The sequence below is a fragment of the Strix uralensis genome, chromosome 20, assembly GCF_047716275.1.
Source record: "Strix uralensis isolate ZFMK-TIS-50842 chromosome 20, bStrUra1, whole genome shotgun sequence".
Taxonomy (NCBI): domain Eukaryota; kingdom Metazoa; phylum Chordata; class Aves; order Strigiformes; family Strigidae; genus Strix; species Strix uralensis.
Window position 1 is genome coordinate 7,795,912 of NC_133991.1, and position 27,748 is coordinate 7,823,659.

Consider the following 27,748-nt stretch of genomic DNA (forward strand, 5'->3'; position numbering starts at 1 on the left):
GGCGGGAAGGGCTGAGGGAGGAGGGCGGCGCGGGAGGGCGCCCCCAGGCGGGCGGGAGGACCGCGGCGGCGCGTGCAGGCGCAGCACCTTTGCCACCCGCCCCCACCCCTTCGCAGCCCCCAAAACAAAGGAGGCGGAGGCGTGAAGCTCTGTCTAGTATTTTATTAGATTTCGTTTCCAATATGCCTGTATTGGAAGATTTAGGAGACAAAAAAGGCACAAACTCACATTTAAAGAAACAACGAGATAATCTAACCCATCCTACAAAGTGTGTGTTGCCAAAGGAAAGAGCACGATGAACCCATCTGAACGTGTCGGGGAGGCCCAGCGGGGAGGAACCCAGAGAGGTGCAGCGCGGGGGGGACGGGGGGCAAGCGGCCCCGCCAGCAAACCGGCCTGACCCAGGCTGCGGTGAGGTACCTGCCTCTGCACCCCCAAACCCCCACAGCGTGGGTCGGAGAGAGGGTCACGGCACGACCATCGCCCTACGACAGACCCACAGCCCAGCGATAACCCCTCCGGGAGCTGGCGGGTTGAGGGGTTCTTGCCAAAGCTGATGAAAGAAAACAGCACGGTAATGCTGCGTGATCTTCGCTACGCTCACTAGCAGGAACCAAGCATCGAGACTGAAAGGTCTTTACAGGATTCGTCCATCCCAAGGCTGAGGGATGCTTTCACTTTGGATTATAAAGTGGAGGAAAGCAAACAAGGGGCAGGAGGGGGGAAGTACTCAGGCTGGAGTTCCTGCATTCCCCCCCCCCCCCCCCCCCCAGTTTTTCCACTAATCAGGAAAGCTTTGTGTAAAAGCTCTTACTCTGAAATCAGAGGATCAAAAGAGGATTGCATGGTGGAATGTTACAATCTGCTTCCATAGCGATTAGTGTCATCGGATAGAAAGCCTCTTGGATAACACAAACTGAAAGAACAAGTCTGCTACGTGTATTCTCAGGTTGTCCTCAAGTGTAAGAATCCCTCAAAACATAACCGACAAACATCAACAGAAGTCAGTGCATAAATTCTCAGTTAAAAATACTTTAAACTGAAAGAACTATAACTGGGGCCTACACTCCTAGAATACTTCTTGAACAGCTACAGAAGATGCCACAAAACATCCTGGTCCCAAATAGCCTCACAGATTAAAATTTAGTTTCTTCACCTATTTTACAATAAATTTGTTTTACTTCTGCCTGGTGAGATTGCTAAAAATCCCTCAAACCCCACCCCCACCCCGCAAAACCGTCTGAGGTCACTGAGAAGAGCCTGCCAGAGTTACTGGTACAATTCAGAGCTTATTGCACTTAGACATGAGTAAGGCAAAATAACAAACTAAAAATAAAGGGATAAACTGCCCCCTCCCCAGAAACCAAGCGCCATCCTCTCCCTCCAGAGCATGCCTCATCTTCCCTCACACTGAAAACAGTTCAGATCCCAGCACACGCTTGCTCAGCATGGCACAGGATCATTTCAGGATCTCCTGCTTGCAGGAATGTGAAGGGCTGAAGGAGTCGGATGTATTACAGAATGCCAAGAAGACTCCTCAAAAGTGGTGATACACCCACGACTGTGTTTGGCATTCAGTATTTCATGTTAGTGCTGCCAAATACAGAAGTGGAAAATAAAGTGATTACTACTAGGAAAAAAAAATAAAAAATCAAACATTGGGCCTTAGGCATAAGCAAAGAAATTGGGTTTTTTCTCATACGTATTTAATAAAGCAGCATTTCTTTGATTCTGTTCTGCTTATTTGATTGTCTAAAGCTGATATCAACATAAGGATAGTTACAGTAAGTATTTGAATTCATAAAATACCCAGCACTCTTTACATTGTTTAACAGTATCCTTTGTGATTTATAACAACTGACAGATATCCTAAAAAACAACTGCAGGTTTTTGTAAGTTGCTTTTTTATAGCTTGAAAGGAGATATTTTAGTCAGTCTTGCAAAGGGAAGAATATTATTGCTGAGCAGAACCACCAACCCAGGCACCTGGATGAAATCAGATACCAAGACTTTACTTGTACACCAGCTTTTGCTACATCCCAATTTGTCCAGGGAGAATCACATTATTAGTAGTCAAAATCATTTTAGCTTTGTAAGTTATGGGAAGTCTTAGTAAATAAAGAACCAGGAAGTTACGACCTATGTCAAGCAACTTTTCATAATGATTTTGTAAGGCTGACACACACAGCTGAAGGACAATATAGCTACATGGGCCAAAGGGACCACGTACAACTAAATTGAAACTCAACAGTTATGTGCTGAAGGCCCTAGTGCAGGGACGCCGAATGCAGCTTCTGTGCAGTCTTTAACTGATGTGTGCTGAGACAGAACAAAGTAATGCTGTGCAGAAGCCACGTATATGATTCATCACAGACCAAGAACTCTATCTGGCTACTCCAGTTTATGTATTCGGATTACATGCCACTAAATTTCTTACCCTGGGAGCAAAGGTCAGAGCATAGCATTTTGTGGAATAGTTTTGCACTCTAAAATACTGACAGTTTCCCTCTCCAAATAGACATTCAAAGAATGGTGAAGGGCTGGGCAGGAACAAAGGTGGCAGTTTATCCCACTTGGAAAAAAAAAACAAGAAAAAAAAAAACCTAAGTCACCACATCACAAGACTATTTTAGCTAAAAATGTCACTTGGAAATCAAACAGGGCCACATGGAAATTGGTCTGAACACAATGAAAAAAAAAAAAAAGGAGGGAGGAGTTGTAAATACAGCGATCTCTAAGTCACACGTCTCCAAGGAGCTACCTCCTTCGTATACGTGCTAACATTGGAGTGCTTAGTACCAGACGGTCTATTTGCTCACAATATTAAGGGGCATCTAGAATTAGCTATGGGAGATTTAAAATCGCCTGCCGATTGGATATAGAAAGGCTTAATCCAGAGATGGTCCGTCAGTCAAGAGTGTGGATTCCCCGGGCCTTCCTGACGACTGTCTTGCAAACTAAAATAAAGAGACAACAGGAAGACATTTTAGAACCACTTTGGCAGAGCAGTGTGCCAAAAGAAGTGTCAGACTGAACCTTCGGGAAGGAAATGGGAGACACACTGTCACCAGTGCAGACAGTGGCAATACACCGCTGCATCACTACATTTCAGCACTAATCCAGAGCAGAACTTCCAATATAGCCAAAAAATGGCAAAGAGAAATTGCAATTTAAACAATCTAACACATCCAGAGGCTACAAGACCACCAACTCACTTCTCTACAAACTAGAGTACATGTGAACGAAGAGGAAACTAAAAAGGTTTAAGTTACATTAAAAAATTAGTCTGTATCTATCAGAAGACATCCCTTCTGTCACTCCTTCACCTTGTGTTCCCCACTTACCACCAAACAACCAGCAGGTAACAGAGGACAAGCAGAGGTAAACAGTCAGCCCTTGGTAGGGCTGTGGTTCTGCCCCACACCATTCTGGCCAAGGATAACTAGGACAGCGTCTTACTGCCCTAGAAAAGTTGTGGCTAGTAACTTGGACTTCTCTACTTAATAAATGGACAATGTCTTCCTTCTCACTTCCCTAATACTTACCACATTTTTGTAAATGTCTAAGAAAAATTCCCCACCACCAAACCCCAAACTGATTACACAGTTTAACAGAATAAGGTTCAACATTGTCAGTGCTGCTTACACGTCATCTATCATCCAGCATGCTGTCTAGAATACAGCCTAGGGATTTGGCCAACAAAGGCAAATTCACATACGCTCTCCAGTATGATAGTCCCTCCCCCGCCAAGTTAGCATACTCATAGTGAAATAGATGAAAAACAAGTCAAAAGCTTTAAAGTTGTCATTGCTGCTTCTCCTGCAACGTGCAAGTGTTGCTTCAGGCCTTGGCTTATTAGTAAATACTGTTAGCAAACAATGCGAGAAATACATCCCAAGCATATTTGCAAGGAATTTTCAATTTCAAATGTATTCTGAGTATTTGCAGGTCCAACTTGCTCTTCCAGAACTGACAAAAGTTTCTCCGCAAGTCATGGACAGTGTCACAGGCATTACAGAAGAACAGCAGTAAAGTCTACAAAATGTTCCAACATATTTTTCTTACACTTTTCACTCAGACATTTCTTTCAAATAATTCTGAAACAAGACAGTAAACTCGCTCATCAACCTGTCAGTGAAACAGGTTCACTATAAAAACAATACCACAGATTTGCCTGCCAGAAGCTACGAACAGGATCATTTCTTACCCAAACGTATTTTTTCTCCTAAATAGAGCAATACAGAGTTTTGTCAAACTCTCTCGATACCTACAGTGCACAAGGAAGAAGTCATGTTAGTCATCTGCAGCCGTCATTCCTTTCACTGGATCTTTTTCTCTCATCTGAAAGAGGAAACATTATTCAAGTACCGATTCTCACACAATATCTGCAAATGTATTGGTATGGAACACACTAAGCTACCTCCTCTATGCAAGACTGATTATATCTGAGCATCCCAAATCAGTGTTTGTGAATATGCACATGCAGGCACCATTTCTGGTTAAGCTGCAAGGTCTGCTAAGGATCTGGAACCATTAGCCAAAGGGCAGAGTGGACATGAAACTATAATGAAATATCCTGAGGCATGAAGGAAGAGAAGGGTGCAGTGCAGGACACAAATCACGGAACAATGTACCATTATTACCAAATTTGTGTTTCTCATAGTAAGAACCCTGTTACATACCCCCACTACCTGCTTATAATACTCACAGCTAGAAATACTTTTATTGAACTGGTTTTTTGAAAACAACGAAGACAAAAATGACCTTTGGGTAAAAGCTAATAGCAGATATTAAAGCAGTAAATGAATCATTGCCACTCATACCCTCATTACCTGCAGCTCAATACATTTATTGGCTCAACAACACACAGAAGGAGAAGTCCATAATGATTAGAAGGGGATGCCAGCACAACAGTCATAGCCAATCACTCAAAGCAGCATGACCTAAATAGCAGGAAGACAACACACACTATGCTATGACAGTGCAGCAGTCTTTCCTCTCTCTACGGTACTGGATAGAAACAGTTTCTCACACAACCCACACCTGCCCTGCTTTTCCACTGACCTCATCCAGCTGTCTCTTGGTCTCCTCCTCCATCCTACGAATGTCCTCCATAGTCAGATCAACCCACTTATCAAGCCAGCAAAAGAGCTGCCGATGGAAATTTGTGAAGAGACGCTTTTCTTGCTGCAAAAGGAGGAGGAATAAAACATACAAGTGAGCTTACTCATAGGGCAATTAATACAGATCTAACCGGATCATAACAATTTTCAGAGATGTGTACACTGAACAACCAGCTCCCTCGCCCACCTTTCTATACAGCTACCACAACTGGAAACTGGAGCAAGCTAATTTTTATTCTTTTAACAGAATATCTAGAACCTTGAATCCCCTGAGAAATGCATTTTGTTTCAAGCCTAGACAGCAGTCTGCACAGTGCATTGAAAGAATTAGCGAATGCTTTAGTAATTTCCTTTCATTTGACAGTATTGTTCTGCCTGAAGTGCTCCAGTGGGTTTACTTAGAGCATAACAGTTGGCCTGAAGGTGCAGAATAAAGGAAAAACACAATAAAAGTATTTTTAAGATAATCCTTGACTTGCTAAAAACTGGAGGTTAGCAAGTGTAAAGGGTTGACATGCACGTATCTTGCTTTTTTCTTTTGCAGTGACCTAAAAAACGCCTAAACTTGTTTTTCACAGCTGAAAACCTTTCAGTGGGGGTAACTAATGTGCACCAGCTACTTCAAGTTAGGAGCAATTTACTTCTATTTTATAGGAGATAAGCTAGACAAAATCATTAGACAGGGGTATACAATGCCTCTTGGAAAGTTCTCATTAGGAAAGGACACTTCAGTTTTACCAATTATGGTTTCACATCTGATAACCTGCTCTCATCAAAAGCAGCTTGACTACTTTGATGCAAACGTGTAGCTGAAGAGACACTCATAAAGAGAAAGGGATTCAAGACACTGCTTTGTTCAGGGCTTTTGTTACAGGTATTTTAAATCCTGCAGCAGCATGGTCATTCCCCCTTAGAGTTCTCTTTAGATTATATCACCAGAGAATTGCTTTTGCAGAAGCAGCACTGTAGTTTATCAATATTAACCACTGAGAAGTCTCCATGATCTGAAGTCACAGGCATTTTATGAACACAGCATTGCTTGGAAAATTGCACGTACTGACTCCCAAGTCTAGCATCCTGCTGCAGTTCACAGGTTATGAACTCTGCCACAGAAAAAGCTCTTTTCAGGATAGCAATTATTCATGTTTTAAGTTAATGAAGTTTCCCACCATCTGCTTATTTTTTAACATGGGTTTTTCAAGCAGCAGACTAGGAGAGGAAAACATGACTAGAGCTCTATGTCTTGCCAGAAACATCCTCAGCTGATTAGGATCAGATAACTGAAGCTCTAACTATCGCCCCACAAAAATATGTCTCGCCCCTGACCAAAATAACTCTAGTATACATGCATGATCTCATCATTCACAAATCAACTACCAAATGACCACAATTCTCAGGCTGATCTATTAAACAACAAAACAGCCAGTTTACCTTCATACATTAGAGTGGTTCAACAGCCAATTCACAGAACAATCAGCCAGCCCTGCCCTTGGATTAGCAGCAAATTGAATTCAACTTTAACCAACTGCAGTGTATCAGGCAGAGGCCTTGACTGTATTGCCTGAGGCGACATGACTGGGCTTCAAGTTAGTATCTCCAGGCAGAATACACTATTAGAAGCTGAGGTGCTAAAGCAGATGGGAGATGAAACACACCTCATTTCCACATTTCTCTCCATCAGAGAGCTCACTTACCTTCTGTATAAAGTTCTCAACTTTATTTTGCAGACCCCACCACTTGAACTTGACTGTTACCAGTTTGTAAGCACACATGTATGGACAATCTGTCTGCTTCCCCAGCTCCTTCTGCAAAGACACAAAGATATTCACATCAGGATTCAGGTCAAATGTCTCCAGAAAAGCAGCTCCTTCAGTCATAACTATGAAGTCTTTCCACAATTCCTCACAATCATCTTGCATCCTTACACCTTGCCTTTCTTCCATGGAAAAGTTTTGTCACATCTTTGCTCATCCCTTTCCCAGGGTATTTAAGAGCATGATGAAAATAAACTCTAGTTTCCTCCACAGCTGGCCTTCCCACCATTTTGAGAATAGAGCACTCCTTCCTCTCCTCTGCTCTCCATTTTTTCTTCCATTAAATTTATGCTTTTCAGTATCTTCACTGTTATGCCACGGTGTGAGAGACGACTTGTAACTCCCCGAAACAGGCCCTGAGAGGAACAGGCCTGCGAGAGATCAGGGATGGGGGGAGCAGAGGCCCTGCGAGCCGAGGAACGTCTCCAAGACTCACGAGTAACGAATCGACGGTCACGGGGTGATCGTGTGGCCTTTGGCGCTGATCAGGCTGCCTGGACAGCACAGGAGGGGCTGCAGGGGGGAGCCCTGTGGAGAGCAGGATGGTTCTGCTCTGGGGCAGCTTGTTCTGGTGAATGACCTTTGCTTCGTTATCCGTGAAATGCATATTAAAGTTGACACCCTGCATATGCTAATGAAGATTAACAAGGTCATGCTAATTACATCATCCCGTGAAGCACCTCACCCCTCCCATCCATGGGATACGCAGGTACGTGGGTCGACCCAGAGGAGGGACCCAAGGAGAGTGTGTATAAGTTGCGGTGGGGCAAGGAGTGAAAGAAAGAAAGAAAAAAGAAGGCGTGAAGAAGACGGATGAATCCCTGATGAACTCGGACAGGACCAACACAGGAACCTGGACCAGTGATCCCTATTTCTCTATTCTCTCTCTCTCTCTCTTATTTTTTCCCCTTTTTCCTTATTATCTTTAGGTAACCAAGGCATACTATATCGCTCGCCGTAACTCGTTACATACTTAGCAAATTATCATGTATCCAATTAGTACATTGTGGGAAGTTAATAAATGTCCGTGTCTGGACTTTGAGACTTGTCTCACCGCTGTTCACTCTGTTGAGGATTTACAAATCTAGAGTCACTTGTCTCCCTCGTCTGAGTGGGACAAGACACATGGCTACTTACTTTCCTTAAAAGTCTTTTGACAAAGTTCCTATCTAAAATACTTTGGAAATAGATTATATCATCCAAGTCATCCACATAATTATCAAGCCTTAAAGAAAACTCCACAAGGTTTGTAAGGCAGACTTTCCTACTTCCTTTTACAGGAGTCATAGCCACTTTTCATATCAACCTCAGCATCTACTAAGTTTTCCTGCTAGAGATCAGACTTGCACACCTGTAGCTCCCCAGATCCCATTCAGGGTCTCTTTTAAAGACTGGTATCATATTTGCACTTCCACAGTCTTCATATTCCAAGGATTTAAGTGAAAGGTTAAACACTGCTGCTGAAAATTCAGTTATTTCATCCTTGAATTCTCTTGGGTGAACCCTTGAGCTGAACACCAGACAGCTCTGGCGATTTCCTGGAACTCATTCTATCTATTTGTACCAAACTCTTCCATTTCCTTTACCTTCAGAACAGATCCCCAGCTGAGTTCTGCATTTCCTTCTACAGGACCCAATGTGTGAATCCAATGTTTTACATATATATCTTTGGCTCCAAGTCCCAGTATCTATACTTCAGTCATGCAAGCTGATACAGTTCCTGAACTCATGCATTACATACCTTCCAGTTGGGACCCAGAGGTCCACGTCCAGTCTTGACAGATTTAAATTTTGCTGGATCTTCTTCTGCCTTGTAATCCTATTGGACAAATACACAAAATTAAACACAAATTATCCTACTGTTATCCAGCTGCTCACTGTCACAAAGGATTTATTTTTCTGGTGGGCAAAGACTAACCTCTAACTGCCTTCTCAAGAGCTACTGTTTTCAGACTTCAACATTAGGTCAGGCACTCTTCAAGAAAACTATTTCCCCGCCCTGTGCTGTGTTCTAGACCTATGTGAAGAAGTGGTAACAAACTGTATGACCTTTGCAAGCACTCCTTTGGGGTAAGACTATGAAGAAGATCTGCAAACCCTCAGGTCAGGTTTCCTGTAACCACTCGTTCTTTGGGAGCTAAACACTGTTGCTGCAGAAAATAGCTGTGTTCTCTGGAGCTGCGGTATTGAGTATTTTTCACAGCACTGTATCAGGATGATGCTCACACACTGCACACTAGAAAACAAGTACAGTCAAACTCACAGTACCACCAAAAAGAAAGAGGCATCAGTTTTGCCCCCTATTGTACAGGAAATAATTTGCAACATTCCCCTTGTGCATCTCAGATTAAGACTGAGGAGTGTACTCTATTCCTACCCCCAATTCAATTAAAATGAAAACAAACTCAAATCATCAGCAGTTTAGTGCCAAGAGTGATAAATTGGATAAATCTTCTTCACGAGTCTTCTGCTACAGGTGACTTCTCCTTGCTCTCTGAGAGCATTTAATTCAGAGTAGTTTGTATGTGCAGATACAGCTTAGTACCTGCCTAACCTATCAGAATCAGGTACTACTCATGTTCTACCAGTTCATCTTTATTGGAAAGAAAAGCTAAAATGAGTACTAGTTCTGGTTTAATACCCAAGGCCAAGTTTGAGAACAGGTAAATTAGTCATATTTGAATGGTATCAGAAATACTAGGTGGGAAAACTCAAACAATATTCCATTTTTGTATAGTTGTTTTTTTTTTCCCAGTACAGTACAGGAACATCCCTGAGTTCCTTACAGTAACTGTAGTGGTTCTTAGAACAAAGTATCAGCTACATGATTTCAAAATACACTTGTGAAGCCATGGGTAGTTTAAAAAAAGATCCTGTATAGAAATGGCAGTGCCATTTCTTGCTATTTAACCATTATAATCAGCTGCAGTGTTGTAAAACTACATATATACCCTGTTACATGCACTGTAAGGCTAAGCAACACATTTTACAGACAGTATTGACAGAGCTTTTAAAAGAACTCTTCCTCTAGCTTGCTTAAACACTTCTAAGGAATGTTTTTCCTCCTCTCAACTGTCCTGTTACCTGTGGCCATCCCTGGGAACACAGTTTGTACATTATCCCTCTTTTAGCACAAGGCCTCCCACACTAGGGAGCTCTTACCCACCTACCATACCTTGGGAAGTACTTGACTCCGATCAGCAATGTCTATATAAATAGCTTCTACGTTCTTCCATACATCTGGCTCCAGTTTATGAACCTGCAGTGAAAGTACAAGACTGATGTAACTGATTCAGCCACAGAACACTCCCATTCTAAAATCATAAAAATACAGACGGAGATACAGACACCAGTGTTCCCCTTCCACACACAGAGAGGACACCGTGGTAAACACACAATGTGAGATCTTCGAAAGAAGCAAAGGTGCTCACACAGAACAGATGTTTGGGGGACAATTTTATTCAGCATATATGAGAGGCCAACAGGAGGAAGTCTCTGCCTTGTTAGTGCGATGAGCATTTCAAATCCAGGAACATGGCAAATAGACAGTTCCACACAGCAATTCTCTAATCTAGCACGGAAAGCAGCATTGTGACATTAAAGAGATGAATAAAATATATGACACAAGTACTTACATTCTCTTGTGTTCCAAGATCTGATTTATGCCAGGTTTCAATTTTGATCAGGAAGTCATCCTTCATATACTCATTCTGTCATCAAAATAAAGCTTCTTGTTATTCTTTGGATATCTAACTTGTCTTCTTATTAGCTAGATAAGCATTAGGAAACTCAACTCAAAGAGTTATAACTTGATTGGGGTTTGACTTAGGGAACTTCAGAATTATCTGTAGACACATCACTGCTTTTAGCAAAATTGTTTGATCACTAAATACGTAAGATCAAATAAACTATAAGTTGTTCACTGAAAAAACAAAAGTTCCATTGTTTCAGTGAGACATTTTGAGTTTACAAATAACTTTTTCTTTAAAGGACAATATCTGAGACTCTATTTAGAGTTTAGAAGGGGTAACGTAAGTTAATTAGGCAGAAATTGGCTTTTTCAAAGAGATTATTGATCTAGCACTGAGTCCATATTTGGATGCAACTCTTCCAAGTGAACAATAATATTTAACTGATTGTGTTGAGAGCTTTTGACACGGGAAAGGGAAGGGACGAGCAGCACAGTTCTGCCAACTAAGCAAAAAACTTTCCATTTCTCATTATTACTGTGAGTAGAAAAGGACTTCCAAAGGTAACCCTATCCTCCCTCAAGGGAGTAGAAACAAAAGCACAAGCCAGTGAAACACTCAGCATGTAAAAAGGAAATATCAAACTCAGAAGACAGATGATTCAAAGGGACATAATGGTACGAGCTAACTTTCTTTTAATCAGTTTCTCTAAGCAATGGTACATTCCCATTCGTAAAACTGAGCATTGCTGCAGTAAAGAAAGATCCCTGTCCCTAGTTACACTGTTTGGACATGCCACAGTTGGCAAGGGGGTTTAATCTACATGATCTTAAAATGACAAAAGCTGAAGTGCCTTTAGTTCAAGCTAAAGAGCTTCTTCTACCCCGAACACTTCATTTCAGACATTACACATGCTTCCATAGATCATCAGTAAAAACAATACTTACTGTAATAACTGGTCCAAGAAATCAACACATGAAAAGAAAGAGATACAGTACTTTAGTGAAAAAAGAATGTACCACAACCATCGCCCCCCTCCCACTATCAGCAAAACAGGGACAGCTTCAGCTTTCCAGGGGGCTGCTGATACTACTGAGGAAAACACCCTAGAAGTCAATAAAAACCAGCTAACTTCACCCCCTTCTCCTCTGGAAATTCTCAGACTTGGAGAAACCCAGAGTAGCAGCAATTAATTATGTACTGTCACTTCTGCTCTCTGGACTCCAGCCAGCTGGATGAGAAGATGGAATAAGTATGTTCAGCTGACGGCATTTTACCAATCCTTTCTCAGCTTGCAGATAAGAAACCTCTCCATAGTTCTGAAGCAAACACATGCTGGATTTCAGGCCAGTGCAGACCTCATCGCTCCTGCACGCAGTAACCAGACCCTCTGCATCTCTACTGCTCGTGGTAACTAAACTCCCTGGATAGTAAGGCTCAATTATTCAACACAGAAAAGCGATTAAAGATCCTGTAACAGTCAGCATCTGCTCCACCTGAGCCAGAGTACGTTAGCAATTCTACTCAAGAATAAGGATGTCTGAAGCTAGAGTTGAACTTTGCTGGTTTGTTCTGAAGTTTAACATGAGGGCTTTACTAAGAAGCAATTTTATTTTAAAGGTACCATTAGAATTTGCGAGTTTCCCAACGTTCTATAGACAGTACTGTCCCGTATCACCTATCAGGCACATCCAGCTACCTTAACTGCCTACTGCTGGGCCTTGGACTGTGCTAAACCCCTAACAATCTGAAAAACAGCAATTTACAGAAGGCTAATTATTTAGACCGACATGTTGGGGCAGAGGGAGAGAACAAGCAAGCAGAGCTGAGGCTAATTTTTAAAAGGGTGAACTTCATCTCAAAGAACATTTCATTATTTTTGCAAGAAGTTTTTTTTTCCCTGCTAGTCCAAACAAAATACTGAATAAACCAGCAGTAATTATAAACCAGAGTCTTCCCACCTCCCCATGACTATGCGCCATAACTATGCAGCTGCCTTAAAACAGGTTTCTTCACCTTCCTAATTTCTTCTCTGTGGGGAAGATTCCTCATTTGTAAAGTAAACAAATTAATCTCTTTAGAAATGTCCATTAAAACTCAGATGCTCAGCTTGCTACAAATTAGGGCCTGCACTTGAGGTGTTACAGCAGCAACTCCTACACATTTCAGCTGCAGTTATAACTTCTCAATTTCTTGACATTTGGCCACAGGCCATGCTGACACTCAGAAGAGTGGAACACACATCAAACTGCTGTTCTAAAAACATTCAAGCAGCATTCATATTTAAGTCAGACTGCAGAAGAGAACCAAGAACACTGTTCTCCTTGGCACCAGCCCACAGTTATAACTATTAGGCAATCCTCACTTCATTTTTACTGTAGAAGTGGTAAATACATACAACGACAATCTCATTTACAGTTCATACTCTCAAAGGCGCAAAGCAAGGCTTCCATTTGAAGTACATAAAACCAACATATTACAGCACAAACGAGTGTGCAGAATTGCAGGAAGTTATAAGCTAGGCATTTAAATTCCCTCAGTCTGGAGTACTACTTTGATAATGGTATATAATATGCATATTAAAGTAATAATTGAGCTTTTCAGAGGAGATACAGGGAAATGTAAGAAGGATGATCTCGTGTAATTAAAGAAAATACCAGGAGGCACAATTAACTAAAAGTACAGCTTTATTCAAATTTAAAAGGCTCTATGTAATACCTGCTGTGCAAGTGAGCATTGCTCCGGAGCAGCACAGTACTATCACCTTGGTACAGGAGGGCACAGGCAGAAGTACCACTAACTCCTACACAGTCAAACCAGGTTTAGTTCTTACGCTGTCCCTGGCTCTTGAATTTCAAACTCTAGTGAGAGGGCTGAAAGCCGTAAGCCAGCACGGCATTCTATGTTGCGCAAAGATTCATGTGAGGCCATCCAAGTCTTCTCACGCACGACCAAAATACCCCACCGCGTCCCAAAGTAAAACGGTAACGCACGAGGCAGCCTACACCACATACATGGGTTCTTCCCTCCTGCCCAATACTAGCAAGTGAAGGTTTCAGCAACTTTTCTGAGCTTTTCTTGAGTCACGTCAGGCTGGCAGATTCTCTAAACAGATTTGTGAGCCTCCGCATAAAAACTGCCTTCTGCTCCAACCCCCACAACAAAGCACTTTCTATCTCATATTATATTGATGTTTATTACAGTTGAGGTTTTTTTTTTTGTTACGTTATCATTTCTAGCATACCAAAGTCTGAAATTTCTTCGACTCTGTTGGAAAGTCTTGTACTTGATTTTAGTATCACATTTTTGCCACTTAAGTAGAGTTCTAGCAGTGTGTAATTGAAGGATAAGCAGCTAAGAGCGACAAAACAAGCTAACTCCATACCTTTGTCTCAGAAATTGGTGGAGAAGAAAAAGAGGAGGAGGAGGATATAGCTAGGCATTATGTCTAACAAAATCTACTGGAGTCAGCTTAGATTTGTTTCCACAATTTAAAGAATTAATGAAAGAACTCTTTGTGTTTAAACCAGTTCAGTGTACTTAACATGGAAATAAACTAGACATTTACTTGCTAATTTAAGTAATACGCAGCAAGAAAACTGCATAAAAATGAGAAACGTAAGTTGTAAATAACTTTGTTTCAGCATCTTGTATTATGTGACGTATTAGAAACTTATTCTGCAGTTGATGATGACACTATCTGAATTTTGTATTTGAAACATCCATTCCACTAGACTGCTGCATGCGATTTCACATACTGAACTAACATTATCCTCCCCCACTGCAAAGCTTTTTCCTTCTTTTAAAACACTTCATTTTAAATTCTCTTAAGGAAATAGTTGAAAAATAAATTTTTCTGCATTGAGTTTTGAGAACAGCTGGAATTTTTAAGTTTACAGTTCCCATAGCAACTGTACAACTACCAAATACCAGAAAATGTATCCTTCAAGGATACAAACAGCATAAAACACAGCCAAAAATATTACGTAAGTTTGGAGGCAAAGTCAAATTTGCAGCTCCTACAGCAACAAAGACCACAAAACCAGTAGTGGTTAAATATTGTGGCTGATAACTTCAATGAGTAAATAAAATAATAAACACTCCTGTAGAAAATGAGTTTGATGTTATTCCACCAATTCCCACAGCTTCCAGAGCTCACCCCAACCAAAATCTTCCCTGTTCCCTTCCTGCATCTTGCACTGTTTTTCCCACCATGCTCTGCTGCACTTGAGTACATAAAATCATCCCTCATATATTCATTTCACTGGTGTTGCACATCTGTTCCTTTAGTAGGACTAATGTCCATTTCTTCATCTTTTTTCCCCACTGTCATTCATGAGCAGCACATCAGACAAGGGCATTTCTTGTAACTCCACAGCACTATATTTTGCTTCTCCTGACCACAGAAAGGGCTCAGAGAAAAAAAAAAAAATCTAAGATTTAAGAGCTGAAACAGCTTCCCTACTGGTTGTCTCCTTCCTTATCCCCTCCTAACCCCTCCCCAGGAAACCAAAAAGCCAGCAATCCACAGTCCTTCCCCACGCACTCACCAGTTCTGCAGTAGGGATAGGCATTCCATGCTTTTTCATGTATATTGAGAGCTCCTTCAGGGGCCAGCATTCTCACAAATGTTGGCACTTTGCTGCAGAATTTGGAAATAGGTAGAAAGGCATTGATCAGAACTACGTGTAACAAGAGCTATGGCCCAGACACTGAGACAGGCAGAACATCACCTGAAATGCAGACGCTAGAGACTCGCACATGTGCGCATCGGTGGAATTGGTGGGGTTCTCCCCACCCACAGTACGATGATTTCCAGAGACTGTTGAATTGGACAGGTTAATCTAAACCTTCTTTAGATAATGAAAGGAAATTAAAAAAGAAGAGGGGGAAAAAAAAAGGAGGCTGAAAACAGGTTGAAATCTAGGAGGCATTTTGCTCTTTAGCCAAATTCAAGTATGAAAACACTGGGTAACAGGATCATATTTGCTTTGAAAAGCTGAGAGCCAGATTTTCTTGGGGGTGGATAGGTGTACCAGTGATGCTTGCCTCCAGCAGTACCACGTCCCAGCTGCCGTTATGCTCCTGTCTTCCCTCCCTATCTTTACATAATCTGATTTACACAGTTCCTGCAACCCTACTGCACCTTCCACCAGATCCTCTTGCCCGAAGAACCTTGCCCAACTCTAGAAATAAAATGTTTCACATACCTCTGTAAATGGTAGATCTTGTGTGTGTACTGCCCACGCTCTCCATCTCTCTCGTAGGGTTCGTTCACCAGGACCTCCACTCCTTCACCTCCACCAGTTTCATTTTTACTGGCTTCTGCCACAGAATACAGCTGTCCCACTTGATACTAAAGAAGTTAAAGACACATTATTGTGATAGCTATAATTTAGCAGAAGTAATAACTTTACCAGAAGAAGTCAAGGATAAATGTATTATCTGGGGAGAAGGCAGAGAAAAGGACATCCACTTGTGTGTCCAGATAAGCAGCTCATTTAATTTCATTTTGATATAAAGCTTGAGTGGTAGTTATGAGGAAATTGCTGCCAATAGGATGGTTACCTTTAACCCTTAAATCTCAAGCTCCAAACCAACACAAATTCAGGAGAAAGTAAAACAGATTAAAGGAGCATCAGGGCAACATTTAAAAAAACATGCAGGTGACTTCAGGTATACTGTAGCAAAATCCACTGGTTTTCAGTTTTTGGCACACAGGTGTTGCAATTGTTCAGGTCAAATGGATAACAACACACTGCCAGTCCTAAATTAATAGGCATACAGTACTTTATCCAGAAGAGTCCCAAAGAACTTCACATGAAGTTTTTTGACAAAATGGGGGGTAGGAGGGAAGGAAGAACTGCAGAAGGGAGACAGAAGATAACGGGTACTTGCACCACCTAATTTAAGTGGTCTGAGAAACACACTTGTTAGATGCGCACAGCTTAGGAGCCCATTAGAGTCAAAGATGAGCATCCCCCTTCTGGGCCTTTACGACAAGGCCTACTAACATACTAACATGCTTAAATCTCTCTTGCCAAAACTGACACTATGATCAGATCAGGTCATTCTCTTCAGTGAACACCATTTCCCTTCTGAACCTACTTCAAACTCCGTTCTGTCAGGCTCTCTACAACCAATCCTTTTCCTTCCTTCTCAACTGTCTTAATCCAACCTCAAATGATGTTTTACTTCCATGTAACTAAATCCATTCCGAAAATTTTATCTAATGAAATAACTGAACCCACTAACATCCAGTATGACTGGTTGATCCATGCTGTCACTGCTCCCCCTACTATTTTTCCTATTATCTTTGTTTTGGGTTGGGTTTTTTTCTGTATCACACTTCCTCTTAGCCACGAGCACTAAACCATTAACAGGGAGAGCACAGAATTTCAACATACAGTAAAATTCTTAAGATCATTTTTTTAGTCTCTTACAGACACTCACTTGGCAGTGTTATTTCCCAGGAATCCCTCAAACTACTTGATACTATACAACCTCTTTGATAAGAAGCATGCCCAAATGTTTCACAGGGAAGAGCAGAGGAAAAATCAAGAACATGAGCAAAAGAGAACATTCTTGTCTGCAGAAGATGTAAAGACTAATACACTCTTGCCTCTGGTAGCTAAAAAAAGGGGACGCAGAGCTCAAGAGAAACATGATCAAATGAAGAAAATTCAGGCAGGTCTCTGAGGTGAAGTTAGATGAGCAGTCAAGGTTTGAGGATGAAGAAGCTAAAGCACTAAGTTCAAAAGGAAGTGTTCAAACTTAACAGAGTTAAGTTTTCAGAACTGCAAGCAAGCCAAACAGCTACTGTTGCCAAAGGCAGTAGAGAGAGGCAGTCTGAAAGGGTAATCCAACAAAGTCTTAGGCATCAGAAGTGCAATGATTAAACAAACAAAACAAAACAAAACCCCAAACAAAACAAAAAACTCCAAAACGTAACTACAAAGCAATGGAACACTGATTAGGTCTTCTTCCTTTTCCCCAGCATAGGGCTGTGCATCAGAATCAGGAGTAGCACTTACCACTCCCTACACTGAAACCTGGGCTGGAGAAGTGGAATACTGCTCTGAGCTGACAACCCAGAAATACTTCGCTGGGCTAGTACATCCTCAGCAACGAAGGAAGATTTCTACAGTGGTTAAATTTCAGTACTCAAGCTCTACGGTGTTTTGTACCATCTGGTGCGAACAAAGACCAAGAAAACATTTGTTCTTACTGGAAGAGTAGTAGATGGTAAACCAAAGAGTAAGGCTAGATGTCCTGGGCTCAGTTAACCTGGGGCAGGGCAAAAAGCATACCAAAGGATTTAAACAAGTGTTCTAGACAGTCTCAAATACTTCATGTGCTGATGTGTTGTAAATCTGAGTACCTGTTAGACTATCCCTGAAAATATAACAAAACAAACAGCCATCCAGTAAAAGTAATCTCTAAGAAAAGCAATCTACAGACCGCTTTTGAGCTAAGAGCAAGAGCTCTGCTATATCTCTCCAGAAGGTGTTGGCCCAGGTTACACAAACACCCCTCACTTGGCTGGACAGTTCCTGCACCGTCACCAGCAGATTGGGTTTCAGTCTGGATTTTGGGCTGCAATACAACTCTCTGCCTTCTGACATTTCATACACTACACTGCTTTCCTCATGACTCCCTGCAGATGACCCAAACAAAACAGAATACTCACCTCCCTCCAGAAGAGCAAAACATTGAGAGTTGTGAAACCTCAGGAGCAAGTTGATTTAGTAAAGAGGCACAGGTACACTCATAGAGAAGAGAACTTATCGTGAGTTTGGCAACTGGAGCATTAGAGGGGAGGACTGAATGGCTTTGACCACTTTGCAGCAAGTCTCAGGACAGGTCTCCACAAACTAATTCCTCTTACTAACAGTCTCTCATTCATTTCTTCTCCGTTTTAAATACGTGGGTCAAAGTTCAGACACTAAGAGGATAAGCCCTTTGGTTTGGCATCTTCACCATTTAATCTTCCCTGTTATTTCTGATCCTTTAATCGCATTGATAAAAGAGGAAAAGGCCCAAATAAAACTGTCCCAATGAACAAATCCCACAGCATCTGCCTGCAAAAGTTAACAGAACAACAGATTCTGGCTCCATGAAGCCCAAAGTGTCAGACAGACCTATCCTTGCAGACCTGAGAGCTCCAAAAAACCCTCCCTCTCTTCTGCAAGAAGTCCTCCCTCTTGATCTGTGTCACAACACCTCTTATGCAGCTGACAACAGATCTTCATTACACCAAATTTCTTTCAGAAGGCCTGATCTCAGTGTAGCCATCTTCAAGAACAGTTATTTTCCTGAAAGCAGCTTTGAACACAATTAATGAGTCCTTTGTGTTTGGCAAGCTCCTTCCCATGTGAGAGGAACAAAGAAGCAGCACAGAATGTGTACACACAGCTCTAATCCATACCAGCATTTCAAAGTGGCAGCTGGCAAGACACCCACACAGCCGCTCAAGTCCACGCTCTCAAAGTTGGCACCGTGCAATGTGATGTTGGTCAGAGTACAAGCATAAAGGTTAGCACCTAAGATACAACAAGGTTTTTTTTCTTTTTGCTCCCTGCAGCGTGACAGTGTATAAAACAACACCGGAGTGCAGCTCGCAGCCTGCACTTAAGCAGGACCACATCTTGGCAGAGTTTCCTAGTAGAAGACGGTCTGCTACAGTCTAACTCCTACATCCCAGCCTTCAAGTTTTAGTCATCACCAGGGCTTCTCTTCCACCGTTTTGTTCCCACCTTAGCAGTCACTTGGCTAATTATTCAGCATTGATCCCTTTATTCATTAAGCCACATCTTCCCAATGCCTTCCTGAGAACTAGTTTTCACTTGAGTTCTTTACTATTGGTTAAACTCCATTTGCTAGGGGTGAGGGGACTGAACACAGAATCCTTGGCATACCACAGAATGACACAGAAGACTCCCTTAGCCCTATTACAATGACTCAAGGTCATAATTAATTTCATTCCCCATCTTACACATTGGCATCAGACGTGTCTGGCAACAATATGCATGCAGAAGGCATTAACTCTTAGATCTTTTGAGCAGAAATAGCCCGCATTAAAGTGAAATCAGAAATTCTCTTGCTAGCCAGAGATGCTTAATGAGCAGCTACACAGTCAAGAGCCACAACATGTCTCCAGAGCCCTATTTCAGAGTTTTGTGCACAAGGAAATCCTTGAAAGCAATGAAGTTTTAACAGCTGCTTTGCAATACAGACAGCAGTGTAGTGACCAAGTGATGCACAGATGTGTCAGCATCTTTCCACACAGGAAGGGGGATGAAGCAATACACAAACCCAAAGTCATCCTTTGAGTCAATACGGGAAATGACCCTTCTTCTTAAGCATACCTTTAAAACTACATATCACATAAGTACATATGCAAAGCTAAGAAAACTTTAGAACTCCTTCTGCTTAGGGAACTGGTTCCTGAAATCTGGCCTATCACATGAGAACCACCAGACCTTGAAAAAGGGGTATCACTCAGGGGACACGGTGGCAATATCCAAGTTTGGGGAGAATTAAGTTTGGTCGAGTTGGCAGTCTATCCACAATCCAAGCACATTAAGGTGTTTTCTCTAGTATTTTTATCCCTTCTCTTCTAATGATGTTTATTTGCTCTTCACTTTATAGACTTTTCAGGAGGTTACTCAACTCTCTGGAACTCCTCTGATCCAGGAGAGGAATACATCTTCTGAAACAGATGACCTCAAGGCATCCTCAGACAAGGAGGCTGCTAGAGACCAACAGATTTACATACTGCCTGAAACCTCAATTTTCCACACAGGCAGCCTACACACAAGGCTCAAACATGCCTGGCACTGAACAGCCAGCCAGGGAGGGAAAAGAGCATATCGAGGGACTCACTTTAATTGGATGAAGGTTAATCCTAGTATCAGAGAACTCAGAAAAACCCTGTGCTGAGTCCCATCCAGTCTAACCCCCTCAAAGAAACAATCTGTATACGGATGCTTTGACTTTCTCTTCACACAGCTTGATACCTAGCAGGCATGCCATTATGAGGCAGGGCTCCTGTTATTCAGGCTAAAGTGTTCTGTTTATTGAGCTCTGGAGTACCTTACCATCTACCCATACCTTTCTCTAACTTGCGAGTTTGCATCCTTTGCTTACTTGATAAAGCTTATCATGTTAGTCCTTTCTTTGACAAGGAGTTCTCCACACAAGTAGCACTCAGGCACGATAAAAGATCCAGACATAGCTACTCTAATACTTCAGTTGGACTTCTGCTGAAACTGCTTGAAACAGATTCATGCAGAAAGCACATAAGCTACAGGTAAGGAGTAAGCAACAGACAGACTTTTGGCATGAACAGCCTCATTCTTGCACCAACATACAACACAAACCTATAACCACTCTGATCAGAGGTCTGGGCTTTCCGTCAGTATGTGATGCCTGTCACAGCAGACTGATCCATAGGAACAAGGAACTCGGCTTAGCCATTGCTTTTCTTTCACTAGCCAGCCTCCTGGCTGCAGGAATACACTACATCAAGTTCTAAACTGTGTTCTGTCAAAAGAGTAGAGACTTATAAAAGGGATATGCTTAGAACAGTGCCACCATGATCCAGCTCGCCACTGTCTCTGTCACGGTAGCTGCTATATTCAGGGGAAAGAAAAATGAACAAGAGTGCTGTTATCACAGCTCTCCCTAAGAGTCAGAACAAGCTCTCGATCAGAGCTCACAAACTTAAGGCTTACAGCCAAGGATCACAAGAAAAAAAAATACATCCGGAATAAGGAATCTACTGCAGAAGTGCTATAGACTCGGTGACTCAGTCATTTCAATTTCTCACCTACCTTGCTAGTATGAACATTAAAAAATTGAAAACATTTATATGTTCAGATTCTCTGCAAGAGTGGTGTTCAAAGCAGAAGGGAGGAAGGAAAGGCAAGCTGCAACTCTCAGAGAAAACAGCAGGGAATCAGCCTCAGATTCTGCACAGCTATTTCACAGCCAGTTTGGTGATCAAAATCACCATGTCCATTAAAAACTACATTTCTTCTCTCAATTAGAGCTTTACCTAAACTAAAAATAAAGCTTTCTTTCTGTAAAAGCTAGAGAAGACAGGTCTTAAAGAGTCCTTGGAAAGATACACACAATCTTTCTTTTGCCATACCAGCCTCACAAATCAGAAGAAATAGTTTGTCTAAGAGTTCAAAACAAAAGAGTTCCAGCAAAACACAGTTTAAAGGGTAATTTAAATTTGTACTGAAGCTTCCTCTTCACGTTAAAAAAATACAAAAAAAGAACAATAGTATTAATCAAAAGGAAACTGCACTTCAGAACAGTCTGACAAGTTAAGATTTGTAATCAACACATCTGAAAGTACTTTATAGGAGAGATAATCAGTACCCTCAGGCTTAAAGAAACTCAATTAATCGGTCAGAATGATGGTGAATGAGTAACAGCTCACAGAGGTCCTGAAGACAGCTATATCCTCCTGCATTTTCCAGTTTTTGTTCATACAAACTGCTTTGATCAAGTTTATTTACAGTCCTAAAGAAAGGAAGCAAGAAGAAAAAGACTTACCTCCTCCACAGACACAGGCAGGATAACGCGGCTGAAAGGGAATACAGAAACAGAAAGTTAACAAACATCCCTGCAGCTGCAAAACTTAACGTGACACATTCCTCCCAACAACAGCCACACAGCTCTCCTCTCCCCCCAGTATTCCAGCATCCACCTAGTGCGAGCATCCCGAGCGCTTATCTTTAGTCCCAGGACTAGTTATATAATAGCCTCAAAGAGAATCAATACATGGTAGAGCATAATTGCAGTCCTATACTAGAACCATATAATTCTCACAGACCCTTACTGGTAATGCCTTACCAGCCTACACATCGACACAGCATCAGAACAGTTGCACGTTCCTTCTCGCTACAGCCTTTCAATAGTCACATCTTATTTCTCATCAAGTTGTTGTAGAGCGTTGCTATGTGCTTCAACAATTTTGCAGAGATCTGTGATAGTCACAAGCCATTACACGACTTGCTTGTATGTTCTATCCAGCAGGAAAGACCACTAAATAGAGAACTATATGGAAGGCTGTCTCAGAGCTGACTGCAAAGCAAGGTGTTGCCATTTCTATTCATGAGTCACTTTTTTTCCCGTTGCGGTTTCCTGAATGCCTCTTAGAATCAACTGACTGGACTACAAAGCAAAAACTGCCAGAAGTCACACTGAGATTTTTTGAAAAAGACAAGAATAAAACTAAATTTAAAGCTGATAAAAATGCGTGCATGTTAGGGCCTTTAAAAATATTATATCTATCTCCAAAGCTAGATTTGTAGTTGACCTCTGCTTTCAGTAAGGATGATGTTGAAACAAGGAACCAAAGTAAGATACAGATATGAAATGGATCCGGCTACGGTGGAAGAATTCCCAGATCTTTGGGAATTAGTGTCAAAGAAATGAAGGTATAATGGGATCAGGAAAAAGTCATGTTTATTCATAAACTGATTTTTGAAAAGCAATACTGGCAAAAATCAAATTTTTTTCTACGCTAGAGGAACGTTACCAGCAAAACACCACAAGAAGTAAGAGGGGCAAAAGTTTTGAGATTATGCAAGATTACTTATGACAGCAATGCTTTATGCTGGCTGCAAAGTACTGCAGAAAGAGCTACTGAGAACTGCAGATGAAGTTCACTGTCAATAAGAAGAATAATGTGCTATAGGCACTCGTTTTCCCCAAACACATGGGGTTAATGAGCCCCACATTAGCTATCGCCAACAAATATCTTGGTGTCCTTATGGCAAAGCATCTGGAAACAGCTCAGTGGCAGTTCAAAAGTAGACACAACACCAGAAACTGGAACATCATACATACACACAAGAAAAGGCAGTTATGCCACTATAATCTCTCATGCTTCAACATCTTGAATATAATGCATATAATTCTGGTCACCTCATCTCAAAGAGGATACAGAACAAGTGAAGGAAGGCAGAAAAGATGATTGGAGATGGGAAAAAGCTTCTGAGGGAGAAGAAAGTAGTTAGACTAGGTTTTTCAGCTTGGAAGAAAGAACACTTAAAGGGTTAAGATATGGTAGAGAATTAGAGAGTCATGAATGGTGTGAAAAAGTGAATGGAGAAGGAACAATGACTATGTCTTAGGGCAGAACAACTCAGGAAATAATAGAAATCACTAGGCAACAAATTTAAGACCAATTGAGTGTACTTCTTTACATCATACATACCGAAGTTATGGGATTCCTTGCCAAACACAAGAAGTATAAGTAATTTTAAAATGGGATTTGATCAATTCATGGAAGTCCATATGCCACTTACTGGTAGGATATACTGAACAACAATCATTCTGCTCACTATATATTGCTTCCTAAAGATATCTGCTAGAAGGCAAGATGGAAGAGGACCTTTGGTCCAGCTCAATATGTTATTTCTTACATAAGGGAGAGAAAAAAAAAAAAAAAAAAGGATTTCCACAGGTAGACCATGCCATCAAGCATGACATTAGGTTAATTAACTGGACAAAACTGCAGTAAGAATGAAAAGAGGGACAGGATGGTAAGTAAAGGAAAAGACTAAGAAACAGGGAAGAAACAACGTCTTTGGAAGAGTTCAAATATTTTTCTTTAGAAAACCTGGTGTAAAAAGATTGATGTAAGCTAATGAAATTCCATTTAGAAAACTGGAGGACACTAGATCTGAATATTATCTTAAGAGTTCACTGTTTATGAATGGAGAAACAGAAACACAAGGCTAAATAGTTTACAATTCGTTTAGCCTAGCAAACCAAGAATGAGGGGGATGACTAACACTTACAGGTAGTCAAGTGGTAAAGGAAGAGGGAAGACTACTCGGGAGGATCCAGAGGAAAAGCTTTGCAGGAGCAGCAACAGAAACAAAGACTCCTAACTTTGGGACAGAACTTGATCAACTTATGAGAAATTATATGATGCGGTTGCCTGCCATATCAAAGGCCTGAAATGATGAACACATTTAAGATCCCTCCTAGATCAAAATTTGCCTCAAATGACAGCAAAGGGAAGTACAGCTGCAGAGAAGGTCAGTGTCATCATCGTCACTTCACAGGAAAGGGAAGTGAGTCTCTACACTCTGATTCTCCTCAAGGTCTTCCGATGCAGTTTAAATCAAAATAAGGAGAGCAAGCAAGACCTGAACCAGCATTTACAAACCCTGAAACCAAAAAAACCCCAATCAAACAAATGAACAAAACCCATGCAGCTTATCTGTAGGATGGATAGGTAGAAATGAAAGCTAAGTCTGAAAGACTGATAGGACATCATATGAAAACGTTAAAGCTATCGCTGCATAACCATCAGTACAAGAACCTGTACAGAAAAGATTGACTGTCTGACAATAAAAGATGTGACATCAAGTTTTTGTAATATTGTTCTATTACTATAACATCTCCTAAAATACCTATGGAGCATATAGGAATACCCATTTGATTTAGTAGGGATGATGTGACAAGAGGTCACAAAGATGAAAGAATAATCTGCTCAGATGACATGCAGTTACAGCTCACTTATATTTTACCACCTACACTAGGTAGGCAGTAAGGTACCTGTATGCATTGTTGGGGCAACCAGAATTAATCAAACAATAACAGCAAAGTATCCAAAACAAATAGTTTCTATATGCCTTAAACAACTGCTTCCTGGAACATGAGATTTAGTCAAAAACCACCTCAAATAGCATGTAAAATTGGCAACTTCCACATACAACATCAAGGAACATTTATACCAGAACTAGTAGAGTGACACAACTCAGAGAGTGCAACTGTTAGAGCTAGTTGGGAATCCCAAGAAGTCAAAAGAAAATGCTCATTTCTAAAGTACAGTAGCAACCTTGACTGTCCTTAGAGCCACCTATGTCTTAACAAAGACACAAAGAAGGGAAGAAAAGAAACAGGACAATATAGCTAATGACAAGAATTAAAAAGCTTAGTGACCCTTCTGAAAATAGAAATGGAAGCCTCTAAAAAGAAACAAATTTCGTAATTCTGGTCTTTTAACCTTTAGTCTTAACATTTACACTTCACATTTGTTTCTGAAACAGGCTGTGTGAAAGACTGGTAGATATGTTGATTTGGTGAGGTAAATGACAATATCAAGTGAAATGACTTTTGGAAGTGATGCTCATCAAAATGAACTTTTCATACTCTCAGAAATCTGAAAATTCCAAGTACCTATGTTCCTACCTACGAGATGCCCTGTGGGTAACATAGCTCACTGGCAAGTGAGCTCTACTGCAGTACAGGGGATGAGATTGTAAGCAGAAGCATGAAAAAGATATATGAATGCCAATAGAAATAAACCAGGCTGGTGCTATAAGAGGAAAAGTACACTAACCAACTAAATTCATAGGAAAAAAATCAATGAAACAGATGTTATAGAGGAAGCTGTTAATTATCTCTTCATGCACCTGAAACTAAGCACTTAGTCCAGGTTTCTGTCTGCTACCCAGTTTAACACCACAGAAGGTAACGGTGTCTCTATGTGACAAAGACCAGCTCTGCTGCTCTTACACTCTGCACCCCTATTGTTGGATAAAAATAGCAAGAGTTTAAGGATTGGTGGAAAAAAAAAAAAGTTAATCAAGTTTAAAGACAACTACAAGGATCAGTACAACCCTCAACACAGTTTTAATATTTAAATCCACACCATCGTCCATGATCCGGCAAAGTAATTGCTATAAAGAGGCCACCATCACCCAGGTAAACGTGTCTAAGAGAAGACCTGAAAACCCACTTTATCATTGGGATCACAGCAATCTTCTATAAGGGGAAAAAAAAAAAAAAGCCTCTTCCATCAGTCAAATGAAGTGTAAAAGAATAGAATGCACTTAAGAATGGACTCAAGTCTACCTTAAGAATTCAGCAAATACATGCAGTAGTATGAAGAGCTCGAAAACACCTAGCCAAAGTGCAAACGAGCAGACCACGGCAGCAAGCACAAAGCAGGTGAACGCAAGACCTCAAAAAGCGACGTGACTAATAGTTCCACACACTCGCGACAGATCGACCAGCCTGTTTTCCACCCCTTCTTTCCCATCACGGGGCACAACAACCGCAGCTGCCTCAGGGATGGCGAGGAACTCCAAGGTGAGGTTTCCACATCAAAAAAATATTTTGGAGCTATCTTATATCTGGCACATTCAGTCTTGTTGGGAGTCTCTAGTTAGAAATGACCCAGCTGAAGGAGAGGAGGGGGGCCAAAACCAGGCTCGCCATTAGCCCTGTTACAACGAGAAGGGGCCGAAAAGCCACTGCCCCGCACAGAAACCCCTGTGCCTTGCCCCGGCGGCTCCCGGCCGGGGTGCGAGCCCAGCTCCCCGCTCCGGCAGGGCCCTTGGCGCCATCAGTCCCTCCCCGGGCCACCGGGAACATCCCTCCCCGCCCCCCCACCAGTGCGGAGCCGGCGGCGAGGACAAGTGGCCGCGGAGGCCGCGGAGGGGGGGGGGGGGGGGGCATCGCCGTAGGGTTCCCCAAGCCGCCCGGCTAGGCAGCGGAGAGCCGCAGCGGCGGTGCGCGGAGGGGGCAGCGGGAGGCCGGTGCCCGCCGGTTGCCCAAGCGGAGGGTGCCGCTGGCAGCCGCCGGCTCCCGGGGCGCCTCCACCCCGCCGCCGCCGCCGCCGCCACCGTGACCTTCACTCCCGCCCCCACCGGCGCCGCGGCCCTCACACAGCGCTTCACCCCCCCTCCTCCCGCTCCCTCATCGCGGCCCGACACCGGCCGCAGTACAGGGCAAGGCCGGCCCGGGCCGCCCCCCCGCTCCCGGCCGGTTACGGCGCCAGGCCCGGGCGAGCGCCGCCGGGGGGGTGACCGGGGCACAGCCGGAGGGGTGAAGGGGACCGAGGGGTGGGGAGGAAGCTCCCCGCACTCACTATTCCTTGATGAGCACCATGGCGGCGCCTCCCGCCCGGGCCGGCCCCGCTGAAGGTGACAGGCGCCTCCCGGCCGCTCCGCTGGACCGCGCCGCACCGGGACGGGGCGGGCGGGGGAAGAGGTGGGGGGGGGGGGGGGGGGGGGGGGGGGAGCCGAGGCGGCGGGAACAGGGGCGGGGCGTTTCTGCGGCAACGGCTGCGTCACGGCGCCAC

General features: G+C 42.4%; 1 protein-coding gene across 2 annotated transcripts; it reads right to left on the minus strand.

Moving 5' to 3' along the window:
• Positions 1-147: 147 nt before the first annotated feature.
• Positions 148-27,638, minus strand: PITPNA (phosphatidylinositol transfer protein alpha). 2 transcript variants are annotated; one of them, XM_074889869.1, is made up of 11 exons: positions 27,536-27,638; positions 22,195-22,225; positions 15,837-15,982; positions 15,169-15,268; positions 10,573-10,647; positions 10,113-10,196; positions 8,679-8,756; positions 6,818-6,928; positions 5,065-5,187; positions 4,272-4,341; positions 148-2,957 (listed from the first exon to the last, which is right to left on the minus strand). In XM_074889869.1, exons 1-10 carry the CDS (start codon positions 27,553-27,555, stop codon positions 4,294-4,296), a joined length of 816 nt encoding a protein of 271 aa, XP_074745970.1. In that variant the 5' UTR covers positions 27,556-27,638; the 3' UTR covers positions 148-2,957; positions 4,272-4,293. The 2 variants fall into 2 exon arrangements, with proteins under 2 accessions (XP_074745970.1, XP_074745971.1); XM_074889870.1 differs by lacking the exons at positions 148-2,957; positions 4,272-4,341; positions 5,065-5,187; positions 6,818-6,928 and adding an exon at positions 6,970-7,531.
• Positions 27,639-27,748: the final 110 nt, after the last annotated feature.

Coding starts and splice junctions, on each gene's coding strand:
- PITPNA (XM_074889869.1), bottom strand. CDS start 27,555: ATGGTGCTCATCAAGGAATA. Junction 10,648..15,168: donor ACTGCAGAACTGGTGAGTGC/GTGGGGAAGGAC, acceptor TTTTGATGACAG/AATGAGTATATGAAGGATGA. Junction 6,929..8,678: donor CTCTGGGTCCCAACTGGAAG/GTATGTAATGCA, acceptor GTGTCTTTGCAG/AAGGAGCTGGGGAAGCAGAC.